The sequence below is a fragment of the Symsagittifera roscoffensis genome, chromosome 4, assembly GCF_963678635.1.
Source record: "Symsagittifera roscoffensis chromosome 4, txSymRosc1.1, whole genome shotgun sequence".
In the NCBI taxonomy this organism is placed as follows: domain Eukaryota; kingdom Metazoa; phylum Xenacoelomorpha; order Acoela; family Convolutidae; genus Symsagittifera; species Symsagittifera roscoffensis.
The window spans coordinates 76883190-76910738 of record NC_087065.1 but is presented as its reverse complement, the minus strand read 5'-3'; the positions used below and the strand labels follow the sequence as shown (position 1 = coordinate 76910738).

The following is a 27549-nucleotide window of genomic DNA, read 5'->3' as shown; positions in this document are numbered from 1 at the left end:
GTTTGGATACAAGACAGGAGGCCCTTTCCTAGCAGCAGTAGTCTTCTCGCGATCAATCAGACCATAATGTTATGTTGCCATTTGGGCTTTTAGGCCGCCCATTAAATGTATCTTTCTTTGGTTTTCCTCTTCTGTTTATGTGAACAAACTTTGTTTTCACAATTCACGCGCCAATGAATGACTTCATAAAAGCACAGGAGTCAAAAAGGGACCTAAAGGTTGTTTCTTCTCAAAAGATTCTTTCTGTCGTGACTTCTCTGGCATTTCCGGGTAGCTTGATTGGGCGCAGGACAAAACTAATTGCTTTACGACTCTGGGTTTAGACAGGAATTATTTAGATTCCAATTTAAATAGGCAAATAAGCCGCTGTGATTACATTTCATACTGTGTCAAATTATCAAGGAGTTAGGTTCAAGCGGTGCTTTTTATGACCATGTGGCGGAATGGGAGGGATCTAGTTTCTTCTGAAACAAAATAGACTTGAAAAATTGTCACACCATTATACGTCGCATATTTGATTATATTTGAAGAAAAAATGCATTTAATCTTATAATTATTTCCGCCTGTCATTGGACATTATTCCGGACGAGTTACTTCATAATTTTGTTATAACTCATTACAAACTATTCCAACTTCAATATTAAAATTGTTGATACCTAGTTGCATCACGGGGTTTTAGACCATTTTTTATTCCAGACCAATTTTTATTCCATCTAATCTGTTCAGCTTGTGTGTCATATGCCGCTCAATTTCCATATTTTTTTGGCCAGACTAAATTTTGAAGCCGTGTTACCATGATGCCCCAAGTGTGAAATGTGATGATGTGCAGCATTTGCTTTTACCTGATTATATCGGAAATATGTCAGAAACTTCAATAGCTGAGCTCAAATTGATTTAATGGAAAAGTTCTTTTAAACAAAAATCGATCTAATACAACAAATTCAACAAAATTTCAACCGAGCTGTCGAATTACCAGTAATCAGAACTATTGTAAAATAATTTGTGAATGATGCTCATCCTTCTGAAAATCAGTAAAACGTAGATTTTCATTTCATTTGGGACTATATATCCGGGAAACAATGAGTTGTCATGATACGATTTTCTGAAGAGTTAGAACTGTTATACTTTTGAGATTTTCGCTGATTTATCATTATTGGCCGTTTATCACTTTTTACTAATTGATCCAATGAGGAACGTGTGGAGTGACTCAGCTGTTGTTTTAGGGGTAAAGTTTGATTTTTGAAATTAAAGTTATGATTTTTTTTGTTCCGACCTTCGATTAAAGTGAGGGAATCTTTGTGCTCGGGTTGTTTTTCTTTCTCCGGACAAGTTTCAACTTTTTAACTAGCCGTTTTGACGGAATTTATATCATCTGAGTGGTTATCTTCTTTTATATCAGCTGATTGGTATTGTTGTCATGAGCTCAAATTTAAAAAGGTATTTCACTTGTGATTATTTTTTGTTAAGTTACGGAAGTTCAAAGATTGCCAATTTGTGACAGTTAACGCGCGACATATTTCGCGCTATTAACGCGTAGACGCAGATTTAATCCGTCATAGAAATCGTTCTAAATTGGTTTTAGCAGGCCATTTGCCATAATTGCTATGTTAATAGGAGCGAAAACTATCTTTTTGTACTTTATATTGTGTGTGGGGGGTTGATTTTGTATGTTGTTTTTATTTTATTTTTTAATTCAATAATTTTGCTCCGTAGACTTTAAAAGGCGATCGGAATATTTAAGACTTCGTCCTGTCACGAACAGTCGTTTTGATATTTAATAAAATTGCAATCAATAAGGATTTAAGCAGCTCAATTTGAGTGCGCATGTGGACGGGCGTTTTGCTTAAAATAAAATGCGGTTGGAACAAATTGAAGAAAAAAGTGTGAAAGAGGGGTTTCGGTAAGAACTAAGTGGGACAGAGGGTTCCCAAATCACGCTAGTTCTGAGCAAATGTAGCAGTTAGTTAAATCATTTGAAAGCCGCTGGGTCCTTCGTAACATTTTTTTTCTCAAACGTAGTTTTTCTGCCTTATTTGTTTATCAACTTGTTCGACGCTTGTACCGAATTGAAAATACTCGTTTTTGCTGAGTTCTCAACAATACTCTGAAATAACTCGTGCTGCTAGTTGTTTTTCTGTACCACGTACTACAGCAAGTTATGAAAGAAATTTATGAGGTTTTCGTTTTAATAACTTTCGAGATGCGGCTTTTAAACTTCCAAGTTTTTGAGTTACAGATGTTTTAAAAAAGTAATTATTTCAGAGCATTTTGGAGTTTAAGTTTCTGAAGCGTATTTGAAAGGATTAAATTCCGAGTCGTCAGTCATCAATGTATGGCCAGTTGTATTTTTTTTCATGCAGTTTTCATGTATGAAGTCAGCCGCACTAGGCTACAATAATAAGCTAAAATCTTGAGACTCAAAAACTTATCAGTTTTTGGGATAAGGATGGTTTGGCAATTTTTTCAGTCGCTTCAAAGTTTTCGAAGATTTGCATGCATTTTTTTATTGTTATTGTCTGTGTTTTTTGCGATCACTTGTCTGTCGCTTAAGTATTTCATAGTATTGCAAACTGAATTTTTGGCTCGGATTTTTTTTTCTGAGTTTCGAAGAAAAAGACGAAATATTTGTGCTCGGGGTGGTTTTTTTTTCTTCGACAAATTTCAGCTTTTAAACTGGCAAATTTTCATGGATTTTTTTATTATTCAAAAAGTATTGCTCTCTTGAGCTCAAATTTAAAAATATATGTCACCTGTGATCCTTTTTTCTAAAGTTAAGGGATTTAGATATTGGTAGTTTGGCCTGTTGGGAACTATTAGCGGGCGATAAATTTCCCGCTGTCAACGTAAATGGAGATTTGATACGTGTTAGGAATCATTCCAAATTGAACAAGACTGCTCGTATCAGGGCGAAGCCCTGAAATTTCCGACTGCCTTTCAAGGTTTATGGAGCAGTAATAACATGAAAAAATTTAAGGTAATAAAATAAAACTTTTTTTTTCAAATTTGAGACTTTTTTGTAAAAATCATTACCCCTCACGCCTTATAAAGTACAAAGTGATAGATTTCGCTCCTCTTAACAAATCAATTATGGAAAATAATCTGGGCTCACGTGTTAATAGCGGGAAATATATCGCGCATTAATTGTCCCAAATTGGCCAAGGTAATTGTCCCAGAAAAAACCCCACCCCGAGCACAAATTTTTCGTTACTTTCGTTAGAAAAGTCGGAACAATAAAGGTATGCTATTTGGTCTATTTAATATTTTGATATTACGTTATTATTTCAACTTTTTGTTTGAAATTTTATCAAGTTTTTAAAACGAACATTACTCCAGATCTTAAAATGCCGTCCGAACATTCAGGGCTTTGCCGTGTTACGAGCAGTTTTCTTTCATTTTAAATAATAATTGTGTTCAAAATGTTTTCATCCGTACAGTTGTTTATACTTATAACTTTCGAAATTGACACGCCTCTGAAATAATTATTTTGGATAACTATTCGAAAATTTTTTTAGCAATGCCTTGAAACGCATTGACAATAAAAATTCAAAAAGTTTGAAAAGAAATCTTAAGCAGTATGTTTGTGTCGTTGTGATATTTAATCACTGTTCTCTCTTTTTCTACCATTGTCTTTTTTCTGTCAGGTGAGACGAATGAAGAAACTAACAAAATTAAAATTGTCTTTGAGTATTTAACAGTTTTTTTACGTTAATAAATGCAGCTAGAAGAATAGTTTCGCGTGGGTTGACGTGATCCGAAGAGTCTATAACTATGTAACTTTTAGACTAAGATATTTCTTGAAATGCATCACGTTGTTCACACTGATGGACGGAATGATTAATAGCACCAGTATACTTTTCACATACTCTCTGAAACACCGAAATTGCAACTATTGTTTCTCAACATTGGGAAAAATTTTCTTAAATAAGCAGCTAAAAAGCACATACATGATGTTCTAAAGACCTTTGTTAACACAAGCAACGCTTGCGCTATAAAATGAGTTCACTTTGTTTTGCAATAGAAGTCGCTCAATTGTGGGTTTAATTTCTGCGTACCCTCTAGTTTCAATTCGACAATTATATACAGCACCAGCTGTGCTGTATCCGCTCAAATGAGTGACATTCAGTGCTGCTTGTTTTTCTGGATCAATCAGAACTTATTGTTCCGGCTTTCAAAGAAAGTAACGAATATAGATGCTCGGAGTGGTTTGTTTTCATTCTTTATGTAAATGATTTTAAATCCCAAATAAACAGGAACATGAATTTAGTGCAATTTGCTGATGATACAAGTATCTAATGTTCAGGAAACTCAATAACGGACCTAAGAATATCAATGCTAGAAACGCTAGAAATAGTATATGAATATTTGAACGAAAATAAACTTTTCCTTAATGTTGATAAAAACAGAATTTGTTGTCTTTGGGCAAGAGAATAGTATAGAAAAAGTTATTTAGAGCGAAGAAACATTTTCCGCAATTGAACGTGCCAGGTATCTTGAATTGTTAAGCAAAATGGCTGTTGCAATTAGGTCACTATACTGTGTGCGACATATGGTACCATTAGAAACAAGAGTAATGCTTTTCATATAGTTAGTTGCCACATTTATCTTTTAGTTCAGCATTTTTTCAAAATCTACCCATGTTTCAAATTAACAGACTAAACAGGAAAATTAATTGGGGAATCAAAGTGTGATATGATCATGCACGTGATCTACTTTTAAAGTCTTAAGGTTAACCAGCCGAATTATTCATTACCCAACATAGCTTGACTAGAATAATCGATGTGGCAAAAGTTTTAAGACAATGAAAACGGTAGGCAGTTTATCATTAACAGAGTACCCGTGAAACTAAACGAACGCACAAAACAAATGATACAAAGTAGGCTTCTAAAAACAAATTGGGGAAAAAATCTGTAGCAAATAAAAGTTGTAATAACTGGAACAATTTAAACGCAAAGCTGAAAAAAAATAAACAGAAGATTTAATTTGTTTTAAATTTTTTTTTGATAGAAATGCATTAAAAAAATTCCTATTGATAAATCCATTAGTTCTTTTCCAGATTTATTTTATATCTAATAAATAGTATTGTCTCATTTATATTTACACAAGGTGTAGTTGCATATTTAAATGCCGGTGTAGTTATTGATTTTTGATTTATACTGAAAATTTCATTTTGTAGTAGCTTGTATATTTAACCAAGTGGTTATTTTGAAATTACATTTTTCTAGAAAAAAAAGAAAGTAAGGAATATATATGCTCGGGGTGTTTTTTTTTATTCAGACTAATTCTCTGAAATATTTCCCTCGGGAAATGACACGATTCCCATTATTCAGCTCAAAATTCAAAGTTTGTCAATATTTCCTTAATCAAAAACTAATCGAGACGAGTTTATAGACAGTCGGAACATTCAGGGCGTTGCCCTAGTACGAGCAGTCGTGTATTTATATTTTATAAAATACGGAATAAGTCGTATGGAAAAAAATCGGAGAGTAAAAAAAACTGGACAGCATTCACAAATGCAATGTTTCAGGCGGGGAAGGAAAAGCAGCTGTGGAAAAAATCCACTAATACGCCTAAATAACACTGAGAAGCAATTATCATTTTGTCGCTTTTACCAATACACCGTTTTTCTCCAACATTCATATGTTTTTTTTTTTGGAATCCGAACAAATTTGGATGTGTAAATTTGAGAGACGATATATCAAATGGCGATTGTTTCGACTTTTAACATGCATCCATGACTCCATATTATCATTTTAAAGTGTTTTGTTGCAATTATAAAATGCTGGTATGGTCGTATTTAGCTTTGGTACTGGCAGTAACTACACGCCAGGGCCAGTGACTAACTAACGAAAATCTAGCAAATAATCTTCGCTCACGTACCATGCTTTGTACCTTCATCAGTGTTGTTTTATCAATTTTTACCATTCAAGATAATTTTCTAACTTAAAAAATCGACTCTCTGCCCCAGACGAGGCAACCAAACAGCAAAAGCACGGGCGGTCCCCTATTGTAAATCATTTTTATTTTTGGATTTGGAATTTAGGCGAGGGTGGTGGCGGGTCTTGTGTTCCTGCTTGTGGTGATCAAATGTGTGAAGGAGTATCAAGGACGTCCTTTCATAATAGACCTCACTTATCTGTCGAAGACCAGCGGCAGTTCGACGATCACGACAACCGCAGCTTCCACCTCAGTCGCCAATGCCGCATTCCCAGACCTCATCATTTGTTCTGCACAAGAAACTCAGGTCAGACATATCTTACAGGAACCTTATATAATAAAAAGCTATATAATACGTCATTTGCTCTTTTTAATTTACTTTGCCTGTTCAAAATTCAGCCACTCTAGAGAGTTGCAAAAAGGTTGAACAGACAGACTTAATTCAAAACAGCAAAATACGTATTTCAGATAACAAGCTACTTTTGTCAGACAACAATTGTTTCAAGATGCCTAAATTTGCAGATTTTGATCAAACTGGAAGATTTCTTATATTAATCGATTTTGTCTGTTCCAAGTTCTTGAAACTCAGTATCCATGCTACCAAGGATTGTTGAAGTTTCAACAGACAGTATAGTGTAAAAACAGAAAAAATAGTTTTTCAAGCAACGTAATGTATCTCGAAGTAATCTGACATTTCAAATCTGCACAGCATTGTTCAAAATCAGCATATTGTTTGTTCTAAATTAATTGTCATCTGAAAGTTTTTGCAATTATTATGCAAATTATGTATATGCATTAGGTGAACGTTTTTAAATGATTTTTTGACGAACAATCTTCTGTCTGTTAGAAAGTTGAAAATTTGCATATTTCAACAAAAGCTGAAGCTGACATTCTCTGAAAAAAAAACCAGATTGTTATAATAAATTGGGAAACTTTGGGCCGTTTTTTGCTTATAATCTTGACACCATAAACTAATCTGAAAAGGCGCCACGGATATGTTGAACTTCATTAACAATAGGTTTGGAAGTTTCCATATCCCTTTCATTATACTAGTAAGCTTGCGAGCGTTAGTGTATTAGTACGAACCTTCCTTTTTTCTAACTAAGCTCGCAAATAAAAGTGTTCATTAAAATAGTTGGAAATTTCATAGAATCTGTTCTCTGCTTTATTTGTGGCTAGTATTTGTGATTTATTAAGTGTCCGTGACTGAGTTGCTAATGCGTGAGACTCGTAATCTTTAGGTCGCAGAGCGAATCCGAGACGTAGCCGAAATTTTACTAATTCGAGGCTTATTTCTAATGTCTCTTATTGCACTTCATAGATCTGCTATTTGTCACGTTTTCGCTAGTGTTTGCAAAGCGCAGCTTCACTTGTGTTCAACTTTTCGGATGATGACTTGGGCAGAAACTCGTTTCATTTATAGATAAGTTTTTTTCATGAATTGTTAAATAGTAACGAACATAGTGAAGACTCGAACATACTGGTGACTTTTTTTCAGGAAAAAGTGTTGAAATTTATTCGTGCTTAGTTTTGATTTTTTTTGCGGTCTGACATGTGATTTTAAAGTCTGCGCGTTTCCATTATTAAAAGGAAGGAAAACTCCACTACCGAACAGCAAAAGCGTTGAGGCCGCGAAAAACGTGATCGACTTCTAAGTTCGAAAGAAAGTTAAATTATCAGATTTCTCAGCGGAATAAAAATTTTGCCTATTGATCCAGTTTTCTCAACTTGTGTTCATTCATTTAAAAAAGTCAACATAATTTATTCTAGAAATTTAAAGAGCTTTAAGGCCATCTGTTTTTCTTCGAAATTCGAAAGTAAAGATTTTTTTTTACAAAAGCAAGATTGTTTCCTTCTGTTCTTGTCTTTTTTCCAACTGCCAGTTTGCTAGGTTTTTAAATAATGACGTATAGGCACCCATATAGCTGTTTGTAGGTATGTAATTAGACTCATTCATTCATTCATTAATTCAGTCAAAGACAGCTCCTACTGCGTTGTGGAATACCCTAGATCACGTGGTCTAGAGCATTCCACAACGCAATAGGAGCTGTCTTCGACTGATTTAATTAGGTGATTGCTCGATTTACTGTTAAATTTTGTAATGTTAAGGCACCAGATTTTTTGATAGCCAATTTAAAAACCAACACTTCTTTCTTCGATCCAAAAGTTGTGATAAAATTATCGCAAATAGGGACATTTAATTTAACAATTTGTTTGGAGATTGTCAGGTGTTATTTTGACTTTGACTTTTTCAAAAATTGCGAAGTGTGCAGCTAAGTTTGCCGTTCACGTCATTTTACCTAAGACCATCTGAGTACGTACGTTCTCAGATTGTCTTAGATAAAATGACCTGAAAGCCAAACTTAGCTGCACACTTATTGCGCTGAATGTGTTTTTGAGCCCATATGAACAATCCCCCCTAAATTAAATGGCAAATTCAAGCAGTAAAGCTTCCATGTACTATGCTCGAATCTGATTGGCTGAAACTTAATCAAGTGAAAGATCACCTTCCTAGTATGATTTAAGAGGAAGATTGTTCATTTGGTTCTCTTTTTGCGTTGAGTGTGTACGTTTTGAAGTAATTAATCTTTCAATTTTTTGGTATTGTTTTTCGGTTCTTTCAACATTTTCATCGAAGCATGCAGAAACTGAAGTTACGTATAGTACATTGCCCAATGATTCGATTACCATGCACTCCAATTGATTCATAAGCAGCCGGTTTGTTAAATAATTTTACTTCCCTGTTCAGTACGAAATGTCTGGAGCTGCAATGTCACTACTAGCCAATTAATACTAAAATCAACCCAACTGTAACGGACTTATGTCTGATCTGGCATTGTTGCCCGCTCGGAATTTGGTTACTAACTTGATTTCTGAACTATATCAGCCCAGAATGCGACTGGCATCCGAGTTGACTACTTTATGCTTGCTGTTTTTTTTTTACAAAAAAAGACGAATTCGGTTGAGGAGCTGCTGCAGCTGAATTGTCAAAAACCCTTAGGCGAAAAACAGCGGGCGCTTTTGCATCATTGTATTTGGAACATGTCGTACAGTTAGTAGTAATATGCTTCGCTGCCAATCTAAGTGGCTCTGAATAAAATTGGGGGAGCGAGAAGGGAGATATTTAAGGAGAATAAATCAGCGATTTTTTGGAATTTTTGACCAATCAGAGAGCAGCAAAATTAGTATTGTTACTTGAAAGTTCTAACGCCAAATCACTAATATTACCCAAAATTGGTGAGATTCCTTAGTAGACATCCTAGGGGAAGGGGATAGTTATTTAGATCCGGCTTTTCCTCTCTCTCTCTCTCTCTCTCTCTCTCTCTCTCGGTTCGAGGTCCACCATGATCCGCATTCGTTGTCTACGGGTGAGGCAAATTTTACAGCCCAGAAAAAATATAGAGAAATAAAGAATGATAGCCGGTTGCTGTGCGAGTAGCACAGACTGTTCCGACCACATTCATAAACAAACTACAATTAAAATAAAATTAGTGTTGTTTTTTGTGCGTGGTGGTATGAGAGAAGTATAAAAACGCGCATAAACTTAGACCATTTATACACGAGGGAAAGGACAAACATACGAGCTGTACAGCTCATTACGGCGAATCGGTGTTGTGTCTTTACTTAAGAACTACATGCAACTTTTATGGTTATTTTTCTGGGTTGTGTACTGTTACTTCACCCTCAAGCAACGAGCAGGGTTGACGGTGGGCCGCGAACATCCGACCTTTCGATTCAGGGGTGAAAACGTAACCAATTCACCACCGCTCATTTGTGAATTAGGCTTATTCGATCACAGTTGTCTTCAAAAAATGAATACCAAACAACAAAATGAAGAAAATATTTCAAAAAATACGAAACGTTTTCAGACTTCTTTGGTTGGCAATGGAGCGGTAAATGAAGCTTCCAAAACTAGTTTTCCTTTCAGTAAAGAGAAGTCTTATTAGCCTAAATGACCAAGTTTCATTAAATGAAGTATACTCGATCGCTTTACTCGCTGAAATTTAACCTGGGATAACTTTTGAAAGTTTTTAACTTTTGTTCGAATCTCGACTGAGAATGCTTTAATGTGATATATCACTCGACCACTTCTGATGATTGCTCTTTTCAGCATGGTTTTGAGTTAAGCAAATTAGTAATAATTTAACTCTCTCTTTTCAGGACGAGTATTCTTCCCATGGTGAAACGGACGAGAAAAGTGCATCAGCCGAAAGTAATGATTCATCGTCAGAGAGGACGAGAGAGGGAGACAAGGAAGAGGGGACGACACCAAGCATAGCAGACTATGTTGTGGACTGTACAATAAAGAACTACACTGTCACTGCGCAGGATGAGTTTATCAATTGTGCCGAGTTTTTCACACCCTACTTTCACCAGGCGAGTGCGGCGGGACAAAAAAAAGATATTTCTGAAAAAGGTCCAAAACCTCGTAGGCAGCACTACATAACTAATCGAAAAAAAACAGTTATTCAATAATTTTAAGCAGTTTGTTTGATTTTAACTAATTCAACGTTTACCTAGTCCCGGTTGCTTTTTGGTCACATTTCCGCAGAAGTAATCATGATAAACTTGGTTTCAACAAGGCAACTGTTTCAATCATTACTCATACAAATTAACAGTTGAAATTTGCTGATTTGCTGTCTTGGGAGAATAAAAAAAGTCAGTAAGCTGCCTATCGAGTGGTGTCTTCATGAGCGAACAATAAAAATAACAGTTGAATTTCTGGCTACCAAAATTTTTTCATCAGCTACTTGTTATCACAAATGCCGTATGCAAAGCAGAATTGAATTTAGTTGATTGATTGACAGTTTCATAAGCCGTTGATTAAGTTTTTTCTGACGCAAAGAAATTATTTAATAATTGACAAACCTTTATTTTGATTTTTTTTTCTTGTAGCTCGTCATTTTTTTCTGTTTCGTAACCTGAATTTACTTTTTTTTATATGAGAATTTGTCAAAATGTGCTTGGTCGCTGATTGCTTAATTAATTAGTAAACACAGGTGCTGCCTTCTGATTATAGAAGCTTTTTGAGATATAATTTTGAAAATTTTTGAAAATGCAACTTGTAGCTCAACTTATTATCCAGATAGCGGTCAAGATGTTTTGGGGGTCTTTCTACAATTGAAATGATCATTTGTGTTGATTTTGGTCCAATTTTCAGGTTTTTTGTTTTTATCAAATTTAAGAGTTAATTTTTTTTTTCAGTCAGCCACATTCTAACCTTTTCTGTGTTATTTATTTTTGAGTCTTTTAGGAGAAATTAGGCTGCAATAATTGGTATAGGAGTTTTTTTTATTTTAGACAAGCATTTGGCAGATTTTTCGTACAGATAAAAAAATGGGCCCAAAGCTGGCCCTTGTGGAACTCCATAGACGATAAAACATTGATTTGCTTCTTTTCTTCAAGATTTTTGCGTTCACGGAAGCAAGCAGTTTTTTGGCATATTGGGAGAAAACCATATTGTAAAAGTATCTTTTTTCGATCTTGCGTGATAGAACCCTGTATTTTTGTTGTTGTTTTCAGGTTACGAGCTTTCCTGTTGTAAATTATATCGGATTATTTGTTTTGTAATCTCCCAAAAAGGTAGAACTGGTTTTCCGATTGACCTGGTCTTATTAAAAATTTTTGCTTTGCCCAGATGCAATCTTTGCGATCTGAGTGAAGAAATTTTCAATAAAAGCTGGAAGATTTGGCATCTCGAGTAAAACTGACAGGGTGGCAGGTCACCAAGGAGTTACAAGGCACATCGATATTGATTACTTCATGTTAGAAGTTGATTACATCCTCATCATTATCAAAGCTATGTCGAAAGGGAAAATTGTTGGTAATAATGCAATACCTCGATGAGAATAGAATTTAGAAATATTTTAGAACAGTTATCTCATTTTACATAATGAGATAACTATTTCAGAATAGTTATCTCATTTTTCGATTTAGTAATGGCGTTGTTTTGATTTTGGACATGAAATAACGAAAATTCAAAAACCAATTTCAGGAAGGGTCAATAACATTCAACAGTTGATCGATGTATTTTTTATAATACCTAACATCATGGTAGTCCGCAGAGGGAGTAAAGATTTGTCTTAAAATTTTATCTCAGAAAGTTTCTGATAACATTTACACATACGTATTTTTGACCAAATCGGCTGCGCCGCAGTCGAATTTTTGAAAAACAGGCCAAAAACGGCATTTAAGGTTTTTTTTCTAGGTTGACCAAAAACTTACATTTTGATGGCACCAGTTTGCACTCAAAGAAAATACGACTTGGCGCCTTCACAAAAATCATTGTTTTTTTTCTATTAGTGAACCCGGGTGCTGCCTTGTGATAATTGAAGAAGTTTGGGATGTCCTTTTGTACGTTTTTGAAAATGCAACTTGAAGCTTAATGTATCATCCAGACAGAGGTCAAGATTTTTTGGGGGCCTTCTGCAATTGCTTCAGTCAGCCACGTTCTCACGTGTTTTATGTTGTTTGCTTTTGAGTCTTTTAGGAGAAATTGGGCTGCAATATTCGGTTACAAGTTTATTTTTGACTTCAGATAAACATTCTGCAGATTTTGATTACACATCAGAATAAAGGGGCCCCAACAATGAGCTTTGCGGAACTCCATAGGCGGTAAATTTTTAACTCGATACCATTTTCACTCATTTTTTTCTACCTATTGGTTAATACACGCAAGAAGTTGATTACATTCTCATCAAAGCCATGTCGCAAGGGAAAATTGACAATAATGCAATACTTTGAGTATGGTCGATCGAGATCATTGATTTTTTTAGAAAAGTTATCTCATTTTGGATTTAGTAATCATGTTGTTTTGATTTGTGCTTGAAATAACGAATATTACATAATCAATTTCAGGAAGGGTCAATATCTTTCAACAGGTGATCGATGTTTTTTCTTGATAATACTTAATATCTTGGCAGCTATCAGAGAGGAAAGACTTTTCTCAGAAAATTTCTGAGAATATTGATTCATATGAGATTTTTTTGTCAAAATTGCTGCGCTGCAGTCGAGTTTTGAAAAACAGGCAAAAAACGCGTTTCTAACTTTTCTTTTAAAAATTTTGACCAAAAACTTATGTTTTGTTTTGGCGCGAGTTTTCTGCTGAAAAATAGTTTATATTCTCGCTTTTTCAAAAATTTTGAGACTGCCGGCCAAAAATTGATCTTTTTAAATAGTATCTTAAGGCGGATCTTTTGGGCCAGCAGAGGGTGGAGTCCCTGAAGGAGAGGGCGTAAGCCCCAATCCCCCTCCCGACTCTCGCCCCAAATCCGCTACTGGAGATTTCAATTGAGACTGTATGTCAATAATTCTTGTTGCCTTGACTAAAATGCGCCTAAAATCCTCATAAAATTTTTAGGCTATTTTTGCTACCGGAAAAAGTTTGCTCAAAATCTTTTTTGATTATTACTAGTGACTATTTTGAGATAATGATGACAGCTTTAAATACAAGGAATTGTCAAAGTAATAATAATTTTATATGGTTGATGATATTTGACACATGTCTGTGGATGTGGTAGGAGTACAAGTTCTGTGCGCAGATGAGGATGCCCTCTGATGTGAAATACCAGGCGAGTAAGTTGAATGCAGGCTACTTCGGAGTTCACCTCACCCTGTTCCTCGACTCAACTAGCCCCCTCACTTCCACCGGCAGAGGGGGACGGGGACCAGCCATCATGCCACCACACTCCAAATTCACCGGCGTCATTGTTAGTTAAAAAAAAGTCAATGAAAGTTTTAAAGCGCTATTGACGCAACGTTTTAACTTTTTTTATCGAGCGCCACGTTTGAAATAATTTGAAATCTTGCTTGTCTAGAAAAACTTTTTGCGAACTAATTCGTATTAGAAATATTTTATTTTTTCTAAACCGATTTACTACATGGCTTAATTTGGCATGTCCGAAGTTTCATAGCTTGAATAGTTTGATTCGAACAATAATTTTGCGATCAGATTGATTATTGGAGACTAGTACAATTTAACTGAAAGTCATAATGCGCCATGGACGCAGTGTTTTAATTTTTCTATCGGACTCAACGTTTATGAAGGTTTAGATCAGAATGTTTAAGAATCAAACTTTCTAGAACTTTCAATCGTTCAAAAATCTGAAACTTGTTAAAATTATTTTTGAAAATAGTCAAAAATTTTTTAAACCAACTCGATTCAACTCTACGGCTAGGCAGCACCTGCCCTCTTTTTGTCCAAAGTTTTGCGTTTATAGATTGATTCAGTCGGAAACGAAATAACTAAAAACAGCAACTTCCATGCTTAGAAACAGTAGCTTTTAGAAAACGGATTTGTGCTCTGAAATAACTATTAAATTGATAATAAAAAAAAACTTTTAAAGCTCTGAAATTTTTTTAAAGTTTCATAGCTGAACCAATTCGTTTAGAAATTTTTTCACACTCCGATTCGTTTCAAATACTTGTAGCTTAAATAGCTTATAAGAAAAACTTGAACTTTTCGCAAACCGTTTCGGTCTATGAATTAACTAGAATTTTTTCAAAGACCGGGAATAGTTTGCTTAAAAAACATAAATTTTTCACCATCTGATTCATATCGTTTTAAAGATTCATATTTTTAATAGCTTTCTATGAAAAACTTGAGTTTTTCGCGAACCGATTCGTTCTATAAAATTAATTGAATTAAAATTACTCTCTACAAAATTACTTCAATGGCTTTCTTAAATAACACCTGAACTTTTCGCGAATTGATTTTTTGTATAAAACAACTCAAAAACTTGCCAAGTTTTTTTTTTGCTTGAATTGCTTGCAAAAGAAAGTCTCAAACTTTTTGCAACCGATTTGCTCTATGTAATATTTTTGAAATGTTTCAAAATTTCGTAGCTTAAATAGCCTTTTTAAGAAAAAATTTGATCTTTTCGAAAAATGATTCGGTCATGAAATTACTTAAATTGTTTCCAGTTTTTATAGCTTGAAGGTTTTCAGTAGAAAAAAATACTAAATTTTTTGCCATCCAAATCGCTTCTTTTAAGACCTGAAACCTGAAAGACCATCTATGGAACGACCTGAAATTTTTCAAAGTTTTCTGGCTTGAATTGCTTTTTTTAGAAAAAAGTAACTGTTCAAAACCCAGGTAACTGAATGAAACAATTTGAATTGTTTCAAAGCTTGATTTTATCAGTGTTTCGTTAAATGATTCATTAAATGAAATAACCTGAAATATTTAGGTTTCATCGGTTGAATGGTTCCATTAGAAAAACTTGATACTTTCGCTATCCGGTTTTTTTCATGAAATAACGGGAATAGCTTAACCTTTCCGCCAACAATTTAAACTTTTCGCCAACATTTTCGCTCATTGAAACCATCTGAATTAGTTCAAAGTTTCCTTGCTTGAGTAGCTTGCAAAGAAAACTAACTTTTTGCAAAACGATCCGTTCTGAAAACAACTTGAAATATTCAAAACGTCAGCGCTTTAATGGTTTCAGTTGAAAACTTCACCATCTTTTCCCTATCAGCTTTGCTTCATTACAACGTTTCATAGCTTGATCTGCTTGTGTAGAAAAACTTGAACTTTTCGCAAATGGAATTGGTCTATGACATCAGTTTATATTTTAAAAGCTTCATAGCTTGAATAGCTTGCTTAAAATTAACATGAGCTGTTCGTGATCCAATTCTCTTCACAATATAACATGAAGTTTTTCGATTTTTTAAACTTGAGTAGTAGTACTTAAAATACTTCAACTTTTTCGCGACTTAATTTGCTCTATGAAAGAAATTGAATAGAAACTACTTCGGTTAATTCGAAGTTCTTAGAAAACCTGAAGTTTTCAAGAATTGATTTGTTCTATGAAACAAATAGAAATATTTCAGTGATCAAAGCTTGAATAGTTTTATAAAGATTTGCTTAGTTTTTAGGCAGGCGAGATTGCTATCGTTAAGCCTTAAGCAACAAGATCACTTTTTTGAACCAAAAGCACGTAGTGTAGAGCAACTGTGTTGTGCAACATTTTTTTGTCAATGAAAAAGCATAACCTTGCCACAATACTTTTTCTGAAACGCATTATTCGCTACCTGTTACCGTTTTTAAATATACGTGAAAAAAGTACAGGCTGAGATACCGTAGCAGAATTGTAAGAGCTACTGGTCTGGAGATCCAAGTTTGAATCACATAGACCCAATTTTTTGAAGTGGATTTTTGAAGCTTAGTCTTTCGTGAGACGGCAATTTGTAAGGAAGCTATTTGCATGTGCGAAGGACCGAATGCGCGAAAATTTTCAAGCGCCGACTAAATTGTTCAAAACTGTTTGATTTTATTTTCTTCGAATTTATGAATAATGAATTCTGATTGGCCGAAAGCGTGCTCGCGCTTTCGTTCCTTAAAGCTTGAGGGATTTTTCATTTCATAACTGGCGACAGTTCGTTATAGTGAGTTAAGCAGCAAAGACATATTCACGAGCAGTATACTTCTCGTGTCGAATAGAGCAAGCGGTCGCTTCTTGCGAATGATCTTATTACCAATTGTCAGCTGTTACGAGTCTTCACCGGTTACTAGTTATTGCCAAGTCCATGTTTTTTTCTTACATTTTTTTTTACATTTTTTGCTTGTATTTCCAAACTGCAGCCTTACTTCAATGTTAAATTTTTTGATCGATCCACCCGTATTATGAGACGGCTACTTGATTTTTTCTTATATTGCGTGTTGCTCTTTTTAGGTGGGCCTGCAGGCATCCAGTGACGACTGGCTAAGTGACGTCACGTGGACCAGTACACCCCCGGGAGGCTTCTCGGTCAAGGTCATTTACCAGAAGATATATCACGTTAAACTGTCCAAGCAGAGGTAACGATGGCCGTTTTTTTTGGGGGGGGGGTTGTTCTCATTTGTGTATCCCATTATCATAGAAGGCAAATAAAATAGTATGGAAAGCATTAATGGCAGATTGAAGAAATGTCACTGTTCCCGTTTTCCAAAAGAAAAGGCAGCGGTGCCTCTAAAATGCGCACTTCATTGCAATGATTTGAAAAAGCATTGGCGCTTTTCTATAATTGCTCTTGACTCTCCGTGTAATTAGTATGAATACGTGCTGATGTTTCGATTTTATGTCTAACTGTTATGGTCCGCTATCTTGAAAGACGGGGTTGGGGGATTAACGGAAAGCAGCAACTCTCAAAAGGCTGCATTGGATTTTATTGTACCGACCGTTTGCTCCGCTCTGCCTACATTCAGCAAGAATGGTATAATGCGCGTACACCAGTATTTGATACTAAAATTGATTTAAGATCAATTAATTTATTCAAGTGTTTATTTATTATTGCGAGTTGTAACAGAAACCCCAATGGTTGAAGATTTAGCTTCTTTATAGCTCGATAAATTGCCTGATTAGTACATATTTTACCTAAGCTATGACTGATTCGGCGCGTTTCTCTCCAAAATTCGAAAATTCTAGTTGGCTGATAGTTTCTTTCTGTCATTCAAACTTGCTCTCATAAGAGCCAGGGAAGTGTAGTGGGCTTGTTTTTCTTCAAAGTTTTTTAGAGAACTTCATCACAGATATTACCCGCAATGTAATGAGGCTGGTCAGTTTTTTGACAGAAATTTTTCCTTTGATTTTGTTGAGTGAAATTAAGGAGTGGAAAAAAATACGATCAATTATATCACTGAGCAAACTAATTTTACGTGCAATCAAGATACAGTAAAGTTTATTCATAGATCTGCTTTTCTTGTGATATTAATTTTTATGATTTTGGCATGTATTATTTATGTCTCAATAAACGAAGAGAAGACAATTATTTATGCCGTGTAGTTTTTTTCCATTTTTTTCCGCTAAAAACTTTGAAAGCTCGTTGCTCTCATAATTCATTTTTAACATTTGATTTTGACATGCACTTTGAATGCGTTAGCTAAATTAAAGGTAAGCTAAATTTTTCAATAATAAAATTGCAAAAAGCGCTAAAAAACTTTTTAGTTTTAGACTTCAACTTCAGAATTCCCAGCAAAATAAAATTTACTTTTTGACCCTGTCTTGTCTTGACCTAGTTGAATGCGAAAGTTTTAATGTCAAAAAAAGTTCAAAGATCTTTATCATGATATTTTCTTCTACAAAACTTGAAAGCTACAAAATACTATGAATGTAAATCGTTTCGAGTGCAAGGAAAAAATAACACAAAAATAACTCTATGTTAGCTAATTGTTTTTCTTTCTCAATTTTCATGCCTTAAATGTTTTTAAACGCTTTTAATTATTTTATTTTTTGCTCTACGATAATATACACGAATTGTTAATTGGGCAAGGAAAATCAGACGAATTTTAGAGTCAAAAGGGTTTTCTGTTTGTAGAGTTCTTAGCAGATTAAACGATTAGAATGAAATACGCATGAAATGCTAAATCGGAGATCTTCGAAGAAAGTGAAAAATGTGAAAGCATAAAAGAAAACATTTATTTAAAAATGTCATTAGCTAATATATGGCATTGTCTTGACAGGCTACTCACATAAGGTCAGAGCTATGCACATCAAACTCCAAAATTACTGTTCAATTGTAATCGGTATAAATCTAAATTAAACAAGGATAGCCAGTGACTGTGCCAATATATATATTTTTCTTCAAACTAGAGTTCGTTTTCTCTGTGGGCTAATAAAAAGGTATGATAAAAAAGTAGTCATTAAGAATATTCTACAGCCATACTAGAAAAGTCCAAATTGAAAACTGTTTTTTTTTTCAGAAAAAAAACTTTAAAAAAAAACGAAAAAAAAAAATCGCAGAAATTTATTCATTATAAAATAGCGCTAAAAACCCCAAAACTTAACTTTGCTTGAGTATAACTATGTTTTTACGGTTTGAATTAAGCATCAAACAGGCTATTGTAAGCCTGCACGCTGACCTTATTAGCTGGAAATTAGACCAAAAATCAAAAAGTTCAAACCGGCGGTTTTTTTTAATTATTGAGAAAATAAGTTTACAATTCTTTAAAGTTGTTCGAATCACAACTGAAAGGAATATATGACTCTAGTCATTCCGATGATTATTTGTATTGCCTGATTTTGCGTTGAAAACAAAAAAAAAAGAAAAAATCTAAAGCACACCTAAATACAAAGCTCCTCCGCTATTTTTCTAATGATCAGAACAATAAACAATTAAAGAAAAGTTCAAACCCATCTGTCAAAATTTCTGAAAACCGCTAGTCGTAGGCACTACTATTTGGTTTCAAAAACGAATCTTGACCTTATTCGCTTACGGGTACTGCTTCTACGAACTTTGTCCCATTCCTCGAAGCCTCTAATTAGGGGCTGATCGGTCCGTAGTTACCTAACTGAGCACATGCGACAGTAACCAGCGAACAAGCCCAAGTGTGGTTTTCACATATTCAAATAAATAAACAATTTAAGACATGCAGGCACTTCTTATCTATCCTTTTTCTGCACTATCTTTGCATTTAGGTAAATGGAACTCTAAAGCTTTATAGAAAAACTATGTCGCTTTTTTGGCTTCCTTCATCTCATGAATATCTTTACAGCTGTATGTTGGCCATGTTTTTGCTGCGGTAATTTTAGAAACTGTATAATTTTTAAAGTCTGATGTGTTATTTTCTTAAATTTTGTCGATTTTTGTTTTAAAGTATGTTTGAGACGTCCAATAGCAGTAAACATTTCATGATTTTACCAGATAAGTTAAGTATTTTATGAATTCCCATGAAGACTAATAATCTTATCGGAGGGACCGAAGTTTTTAATCAATTAGAATCTTGAAAAACCGTTACACGTTTCCTTTAGCTAAAACTTTTACGCAGAGAAGAGAACAGTGAGCTAAATTGACAAAGACTGCATGGTTTTTAGTCGGTCAATACAGTGCTGATTTAAATTAACCGGACAAAACGCGTTAAACTTGAAATTTAAAACGCGTTTTTCTCAAATTGGGTTGAGTTTAGGTTAAAATTTATAGACAAATCTTGCTTAAATTTTTAGCAAAATTAATATGGTGTAATTTGTTTTGCGGAATTCGGGCCAAAAATTTTACCCCAAAAATGGGTCATTTTTTTTTTTAGTTAATCAAAAATTACGCCGGATAAACTCAGTCGATCACAGACATAATTATATCAAAGAGAGCGCCTTGCGTAGCCCAACAAACTTTAAGAAGGGTATATTCTCCAAAAAAATTGCAAACCGTTTAAAAATTGTTTTTAAATAAAAAGTTGGTCTTTTATATAGTAAAAACGACTTTTTTGTCAATCAAACAAAAATAAATTAACTTATACAATGTTTTGGAGAATATACCCTTCTTAAAGTTTGTTGGGCTACGTAAGGCGCTCTCTTTGATATAATTATGTCTGTGATCGACTGGGTAATTTCGGCGTAATTTTTTGATTAACTAAGAAAAACCAAAATGACCCATTTTTGGGGTAAAATTTTGGCCCGAATTCCGATAAACAAATTACACCATATTAATTCTGCTAAAAATTTAAGCAAGATTTGTCTATAAGTTTTGCACCTAAACTCAACCCAATTTGAGAAAAACGCGTTTTAAATTTCAAGTTTAAAACGTTTTGTCCGGTTAATTTAAATCAGCACTGTATTGAATTGATTGCTCTAAATTTGATATTTATTCTGTGAGATAATCGCAATTATTCAATGTTCAATTCTGATTGGCTTTCCATCTTCCGGTCCCTGCATCATAAGGGACTCCACCAATTAACGATACATGTTTTGTTTCAGGTCACATGTGTGTCGCAACAAGCGTCTAATGGAAGCTGCGGCTAATATCAGTGATAGTTAGTGCTATATTGTGTTTAACCAAGTTAAACATGGCTCTTTGCCATTCTATTTTTCATATCTGCTTAATAGGGAAAAAATCTCTGACTGTTTTTGTTTTCTGTTTTTGGTTTGAAATTAGGAAAAAAACAAGGAAAATAAAAGATTAATTAAATATGAAAAGTCATGATATTTGCAATCTGTCCCTGTTTTAGGCCAAAATTAAATTCATTGAATGTTTCTTTGGTACATGCTGTCAGTTAAGAAAACTAAATACAGCCGCCCTCCAAAAAGTATTTTTGCTCTTATATGTGGAAATTGTGGTTTTTCGTATTTAGTTGCTTTTAGTATTTTCCACTGCGGTTGGTTTAATAAATAAAATTAATAATCATAATAATTTGCATCTATAATTATCTATTAATACGATGGTTTCTATACAAATACAATATATTTAGGCAAGCGCGCTTCTTCGTGTGAGAAATTCATAGACTACGAAGTGCAGACACGAGCCAACATGTTCCCCACGAGTCAGTTCGGCCCCATCCTCCTCTCTCGTGCCTGTCTCTACTCGGCCAGGACACGACCCCACAACCACAGTCTCACCACTCGATTACAACACCTCATTCGTACAGGAAAGTCCATAGAGACATAGATATATATATATACAATACAATATACAATATACCAAATTTTATCATAATAAATTTAAAAAAATACTTAATTACCAAAAATTCAGCACATGACGTAGGAAAAAAAATTATCTTTAGATAGACCCTTTTTTTTTTTTTTATTTGCCCCCGGCCTGCTCAGTGCAGGACCAACCGTGGGGGAGGGGGAGATGTCATCCATTTTGCCGCAGCCGGTCCCACCTTGAGGAGGCGGATGACACTGGGACCCCTCCAGCCGTGACCGAAGCGGGATTCGAACGCATGACCCTCGTGTTAAGAGAGATGTGCCTAACCCACTTGACCACAAAGTTCCTTGATTGCAAAGTTCCCCGATAGACCCTTGTACTAATCTTGAAAAAATAGTCGTATATAGATAGATCCTTGATTAATCTTGAAAAAATAGTCATATATAAAAAAATTCGCGGGGAGGACGGCTCCAAACTAATTCGAAAAAAAATCGAATTTGAGCAAAAGACAATTTTGGTCAATTTTTCTGATTTTATGGATTAACTGTTCCTTAAAAACAGTAAACAAAACGGTATTGATTGCAAAGTTCCCCGTCAATATTTTAATTTTTTTGCAACTGGGTTAATAAACTCAGTTGCCTAAGCTGTCGTACTTTATAAGCTTTGGTAGCTGAGTTTTGAGACCGAAACCGTCCAAAAATGATTTAAAAAGGAAACATTTTTATTTGAAAGGAAAAAAACCGTAGAGGAGCCAAGATCTTTTTCAGTAGAGTTTTCACAGAGTTTCATGTTATATTGAAGTTATGAAACTGCGGAAAGCAGCTAAATGATTGTTGTCTGAAAAATCTAGAATAACTTTTGATATAACTTAACTGCTTATATTTTTGCAATGTATTATAAGTTTTTTAACAAAGTATTATAAACTACTTAGGGAAATATTGTATTTTATTGTGACCATATTGAACCAGAACCCATTGAGAAGATCTACCGCAAGTTCCTCCACATACACGTGGTTGCAAATGTGGATTCGGACCCAGAAATACAAACTGAAAAGGTACTTCAGAGTTCTCTTAGATTATATATATTTTTTCAATTAGCGAGCTTTTTTTCATTTATTTTAAATCATTTTCAGAAAAAAAAAAGCGAAATACTACGACATTTTTTGGATCGGGTCAGCAAAACTCTCTTAGTGTTCATTTGATGTAAAACCTTATTTTTTCAAAAATTTATCTGAAAAATATCAATTTTTTCGAGTTTGTGGTTTTAGTCCAATATCTGTCTGCTGATATTCGGTTTTTTTTTGCCAAATCATTCATTATATCTGGTATGCTCTTCAAGCTGTTTCGTTCCTAAGCTTGTGTTGTTTAAATTTTGATTCAAACTGTTTCTTCTATAATTACACAAGCAAAGCTTGTGTTATAGTATGAACGCTCTTTTTTTTCCAACCTAAGTCACAAATATTGTTGCGACAAGATTTGTTCATTTTGATCGATAACTAGCTATTAAGTACAGCCAATGCTAAGGATTTTAACACAGATTATTATATTACAAATAGCACTTTAGCTTCAAGGTATCATGGATCTGTAGCGTAGAGGTAGGGTAGGAGACTGGCAACGCAATAAGAGGGTTTGAACCTCGGCAGGGTGGGATGTTTTTGACGAACTTCTTCGTATACTAGTTAAAATGAATCCGCTCTGTAAATTGATGCATGTTAGTTGATATACATTTTTTCAATTTGACTGGTACTGCTAATGCGTCATAAATGGCTTGCGTCACTTAGCAAGTTTTTAGACTCATAATTGGCGTGTGTCACTTAAGAAATTTTGTAGACTCGAAGTTTTACTCATTCGGTTTTTCCCAGTAGCGTTATGTGTCATATTTTTGCTTGTGTATACGAAGTGCAACTTCGCCTTTCTGTTGAAAATTACTCTATGGTTTGTAGATTTACCAACTCTAAAAAAAAATTTTGTGACTTTTTTGGTTAAACGGGTTGATTTTCGATTTTTGTCAAGTGATTTTTTTCAGCTTAATTTTCAAAAAATTGACTTCTGTTTTTCTATGCAATATCTTGTACTGCAATGTTTTTAATGTATCGCAAGTGTTTCAGATCTCCGCTTCACCTCTGTGTCATTCATGAGCGTTTTTGAAGTGAGGTCTTGCTAGATGTTCGTTTTGTTAGTCTAACTTCAAAGAAATCAAAAAATTTCCGATTTCAGCTTTGGCTGTAACGCTCTTTGAGCTTGTTGCTCCGTCTTCGAAGATGAAAAGGAACTTTATACTCGCTTTTTTTTCTTTTACGCAGAATCATGTTCTGTAAAAAACGTCAGATTATATCAAATGATATATCATATCAAAGGACTTCTAGACGCAAGTTGAGTTGCATTAAGCAATTCGCAACAATTTACTCCAGTGACGAGAAAAATATGTTTTGAAGTTTTTGCTATGAACAGCGCCTGTCTCTGGTCAACTGGTCAATTTCAGCAAGTGAAGTGACTGAAATTTTGTTTTGCTAATCGAGTTTTTATGCTGCCATCAACTAGTTCCCTTCCCTCGCCGTCTCATCAACAAAAAAAAATTGCCGAAAATGTAATTTTACATTCTTAGCTTCTTTTAAAATTTATTACTTTAATGACTTTTTTTAATTTTAAAATATCTGCTAATTTTAGGAAAACTATAGATTTGAATCCCAAAGCTTTAATTTTACCAATTTTGCTGGTCTTGTTTCATTTTTGCTTCGATGACCGTTTCTAGGTGTGGTATACGGAGTACGTGTTGCTGTCTAATATCGGAGGCTGTCTCGGAATGTTCCTCGGAACTTCCGTTTACGAGTGTCTAATTTCTCTACTGCGAAGAGTATGGAGATATTATGTGGTGCTGGAGTTCAAGTTCAAAGGAAGTGAACCTATGAAAACAAAGAATTTGAGTGTGTAACTACAAACAATTCGAACCTTTCCAAGAAAAGTAGAGTCTGGAGCTGAAGATAGTGGATGAATGCTCCAAAAATACAAGAAAGTTGCCTGTCTATGAACATTTGATGAATTGAATCGTCTCGTCACCTTAAAACAATTGATTGAGAAAACACAAGTTGCAAATGATAACATCTATAAATTCCTAACCGGCCTGAGTCTAATTTTGCATCATGTGATAGTTTTTTAAAATTATGTAGAGCATTTTTTCTTGTTCTGTTATTTTTTTTTAGATAATGACAACAATGTAATTGTAAGTTCCATGAATTGATTGAAAGTTTCAAAGAGTAAATCGGTTGCATTGTAAACTATTTAACATGTTAGTCATTATCATGTGGTTTGACACCATGATAACTGTTGTTTCGTTGGATTGTCCAAGTGAACTAAAGCTACCTCCTGGCTGATCTCCGTACTCAAGAAAACAAATTTGGTTGACCGTAGCTCGGTCATAATTCTTAAACTATTTATCTGAGATGGTACAGGCTTTAAAATTAGTCATGGTGCGTTCATTCGGCTTAGTGAAAAGCTTGTGCGGTAGCCTAAAGTAGCTGTAAAATAAAAAAAAAATCTTCCTTTTTCGGAAAAACAATAAATATAAACAAGACAAAAAGCCTTGAATGTTCCAACTGCGCCTTAAATAGTAGTTAGTAAAAAAGCCAGACTGATTTCAAGGTTTATAGAGCAATGTTTGCAAAGAAATATTGATGAATTATCAAAAAAAATTTAAAATTTTTTTTGAGCTTTTTTAAAATCATTGAATCACACCATATAATGGAAAACCTGATGAATTTACCTCCTTGCAACTCAAAATTTATGACAAAAAGCCTGATTTAACCAATTTGGAACGATTTCTAGGTGGATTAAACTTCCGATTAAGCGTTAATAGCGCGAAATATTGCGCATTGATTGTCCCAAATTGGCAATCTTTAAACCCCATTACTTTACAAAAAATATCAGAGGTGAAATTTTAAATATTCTTTTTAAGTTTGAGCTGAAGACAACGATATATTTCGATTTTAATAGAAATACTAGTTAAAAAGATGAAATTTGTCTAGAGAAAAAAAAACTACTTGAGCACAAATCTTCCGTCACTTTCTTTGAAAATCAGATCAAAACACAAAAAACCCTTAAGGTCAAAATCCAACGCCAAATGTAACAAATCCCTGAAAGTTCCGACTGCCTTTTAAGGTCTATGGAGTAATAATAAGATACAAAAATTAAATGTAAAAAATAAAAAGAATTTTTTTAATTGAGATTTTTAGTAGAAATCGTCTCCACACCTTCCATATAAAGTACTAAGAGATAGATTTTGCTCCTAGCAACAATTCAATTTTGTCAAATAAGCTTCTTTCTCTCAATTTGGAAACGAGTATTAAGACGAATTAAATCTCCACTTACGCATTAATAGCGCGAAATATATCGCGCGTTAAAGGTCCCAAATTGGCAATCTTTAAACACCCATAACTTTGCAAAAAAGTTTCACAGGTAAAATATCTTTTCAATTTTAGGATCAAAACAGCAATGTTTTTTGAATGTTATTTAAAAATTCTCCGTCAAAAATGGCTAGTTAAAAAGTCGACTTTCGTCTAAAGAAAAAACCAACCCGAGCTTAATTATTCCGTAACTTTCGTTACGAAATTCGGAACACTAATTTTAGTAGTAAAAAAACTAGCATGGCCGAATAGATTGCTCTAATTCAATTTGAAACAACTTTTTTAAAATCGTAACAACTCGTAAAAATAAGTACAGAGCATGGTAAAATTGGAATTTTCCAAACTCCCAGAACTTCAAAAAACAATCAAAGATTGTTTTTTTTCTTCTACATGTGAACACCGAGAGTCGATATCTTCAATGCAGTGTTATTTTTTGTGTAAAACGTATTTTGACGGCCAAAAATTGAATTAAAACAAAACACCACTCATATCATAAAAATTTTTGGAACCAAACTTAATCTCTGCAAAATTCGAAACCAAAACTTTAAGTTCGTCTATTGTTGCACATTATAAAAAATCAAAACTATTCAAATATCCGATTTTTCTACTAATTCAATGAAAATGTAAAAAAATTACAATTCTTAACAAAAGTCATTTTAAAGTATTCAGTTCCGAAGTACTGGTGAAAACAATTATCGAAGTAACGCTCCTCTTAAGCGAAGAAGTTAAAGATAGTTTAAAAAATTCTGCTTTTTCAGATTTGTTCTCACCTGGCTGTTCTAATTGAGGTCCGAGAGAGCCAATCAGTACTATTCAGAGAGAGCCAATCTGTTGAGGCAATCTTTAGAAACGCAAAGCTAAAAGAAATTTTAAAGATAGAAAATCAGGGGCGGATTTAAAGGGGGCGGAAGCTCCTCGTTCTCTCAGAGATTCAATCCCATGCCGACCCCAAAACGTCCCCCTTTATACTACTTTGAGATATCCCTTTTTGGCGGGCTGACCCCAAAATTTTTCTAAAGGCGACTTCGGCGCCTAAATATACTAGTTTTGAGGAGGGAGCGTGGCTCAGAAATTTTGGTCAAAATGGGGTTCTTTATAGTGACTTATGAGAGCTCAGAAAATCAACTTGGTCGACCGAAATTTTCGAATTTTTTTGAAAATCCGCCCCACCTCGAGAACATTCTTGATCCGCCCCTGTAGAAAACTATATCCTATTTGAATTTAATGAATCCAACAGATTCTAATTAGGTAGAACTGGATCAGTGATAGGGCATAATTTTATTTACAAAAATTCGAGTAAAATCAGTTAATTTTTGATTTTTTTTTCAAATATTGCCTATAATTTTAGATTTTGCAAAATTTGCTTCATTCTACTGTATAGACTTAAAAATGGTGGGTTAGTGTTATTTTAAGGGTTATTCGAGCGTGACAAACTGTACGTTTCAACTTGGTCAGGAAACTTTTTTTGGTGAAAGTATAACAAAAACTATATTTGATGTTACTCTGAATCAGTACTGATTTATCAAATTTTGAAAGATGCTATAATTACACGTACAGATTCATATTGCAGCAAATCCAGTACTGTTGCATCGGTTTCATTTTGGTAAAGTAAAGTTATGTACCATAATTTTTCCTGCGTCACTTAAGCTTTCATGGAAAATAAATCTGATTTTACCATGGTGAAAGTCTCTGAATGTTCCAGCTATCCCGTAAAAATTTTGATCAAATTTTTAATTGGTCATGTTTTCAAAACAATTACTATTTCTTTTTTTTAAATTTTTCATCCCATATGCGATGCTAATAGCAACGTGATTGATTTTACGCCCTGCGAAACAATTTCAATCAGTTAGCTTGCTTTCAGTTAAATTGAATTTTTTTTC

The 27549-nt window shown here is 34.2% G+C and overlaps 2 protein-coding genes across 2 annotated transcripts in view; one reads left to right on the top strand and one right to left on the bottom strand.

Annotated features, from left to right (window-relative positions):
• The window catches only part of LOC134843974 (unconventional myosin-XVIIIa-like), a 319060-nt gene that overhangs the window by 210679 nt on the left and 80832 nt on the right, over nucleotides 1-27549 (bottom strand). The window lies entirely within an intron of this gene.
• On the top strand, nucleotides 77-21289 carry LOC134844603 (uncharacterized). The gene is made up of 7 exons (XM_063861360.1): nucleotides 77-1225; nucleotides 6041-6241; nucleotides 10096-10311; nucleotides 13455-13643; nucleotides 16608-16732; nucleotides 20601-20656; nucleotides 21092-21289. Exons 1-7 carry the CDS (start codon nucleotides 1187-1189, stop codon nucleotides 21286-21288), a joined length of 1023 nt encoding a protein of 340 aa, XP_063717430.1. The 5' UTR covers nucleotides 77-1186; the 3' UTR covers nucleotide 21289.

Bases quoted from the DNA above. Each gene is read 5' to 3' on its own strand.
- LOC134844603 (XM_063861360.1), top strand. From the start codon at position 1,187: ATGAGGAACGTGTGGAGTGACTCAGCTGTTGTTTTAGGG. The intron at 1,226-6,040 runs GTAAAGTTTGAT...TTTGGAATTTAG, and splicing joins ACTCAGCTGTTGTTTTAGGG to GCGAGGGTGGTGGCGGGTCT. The intron at 13,644-16,607 runs GTTAGTTAAAAA...TGCTCTTTTTAG, and splicing joins CCAAATTCACCGGCGTCATT to GTGGGCCTGCAGGCATCCAG.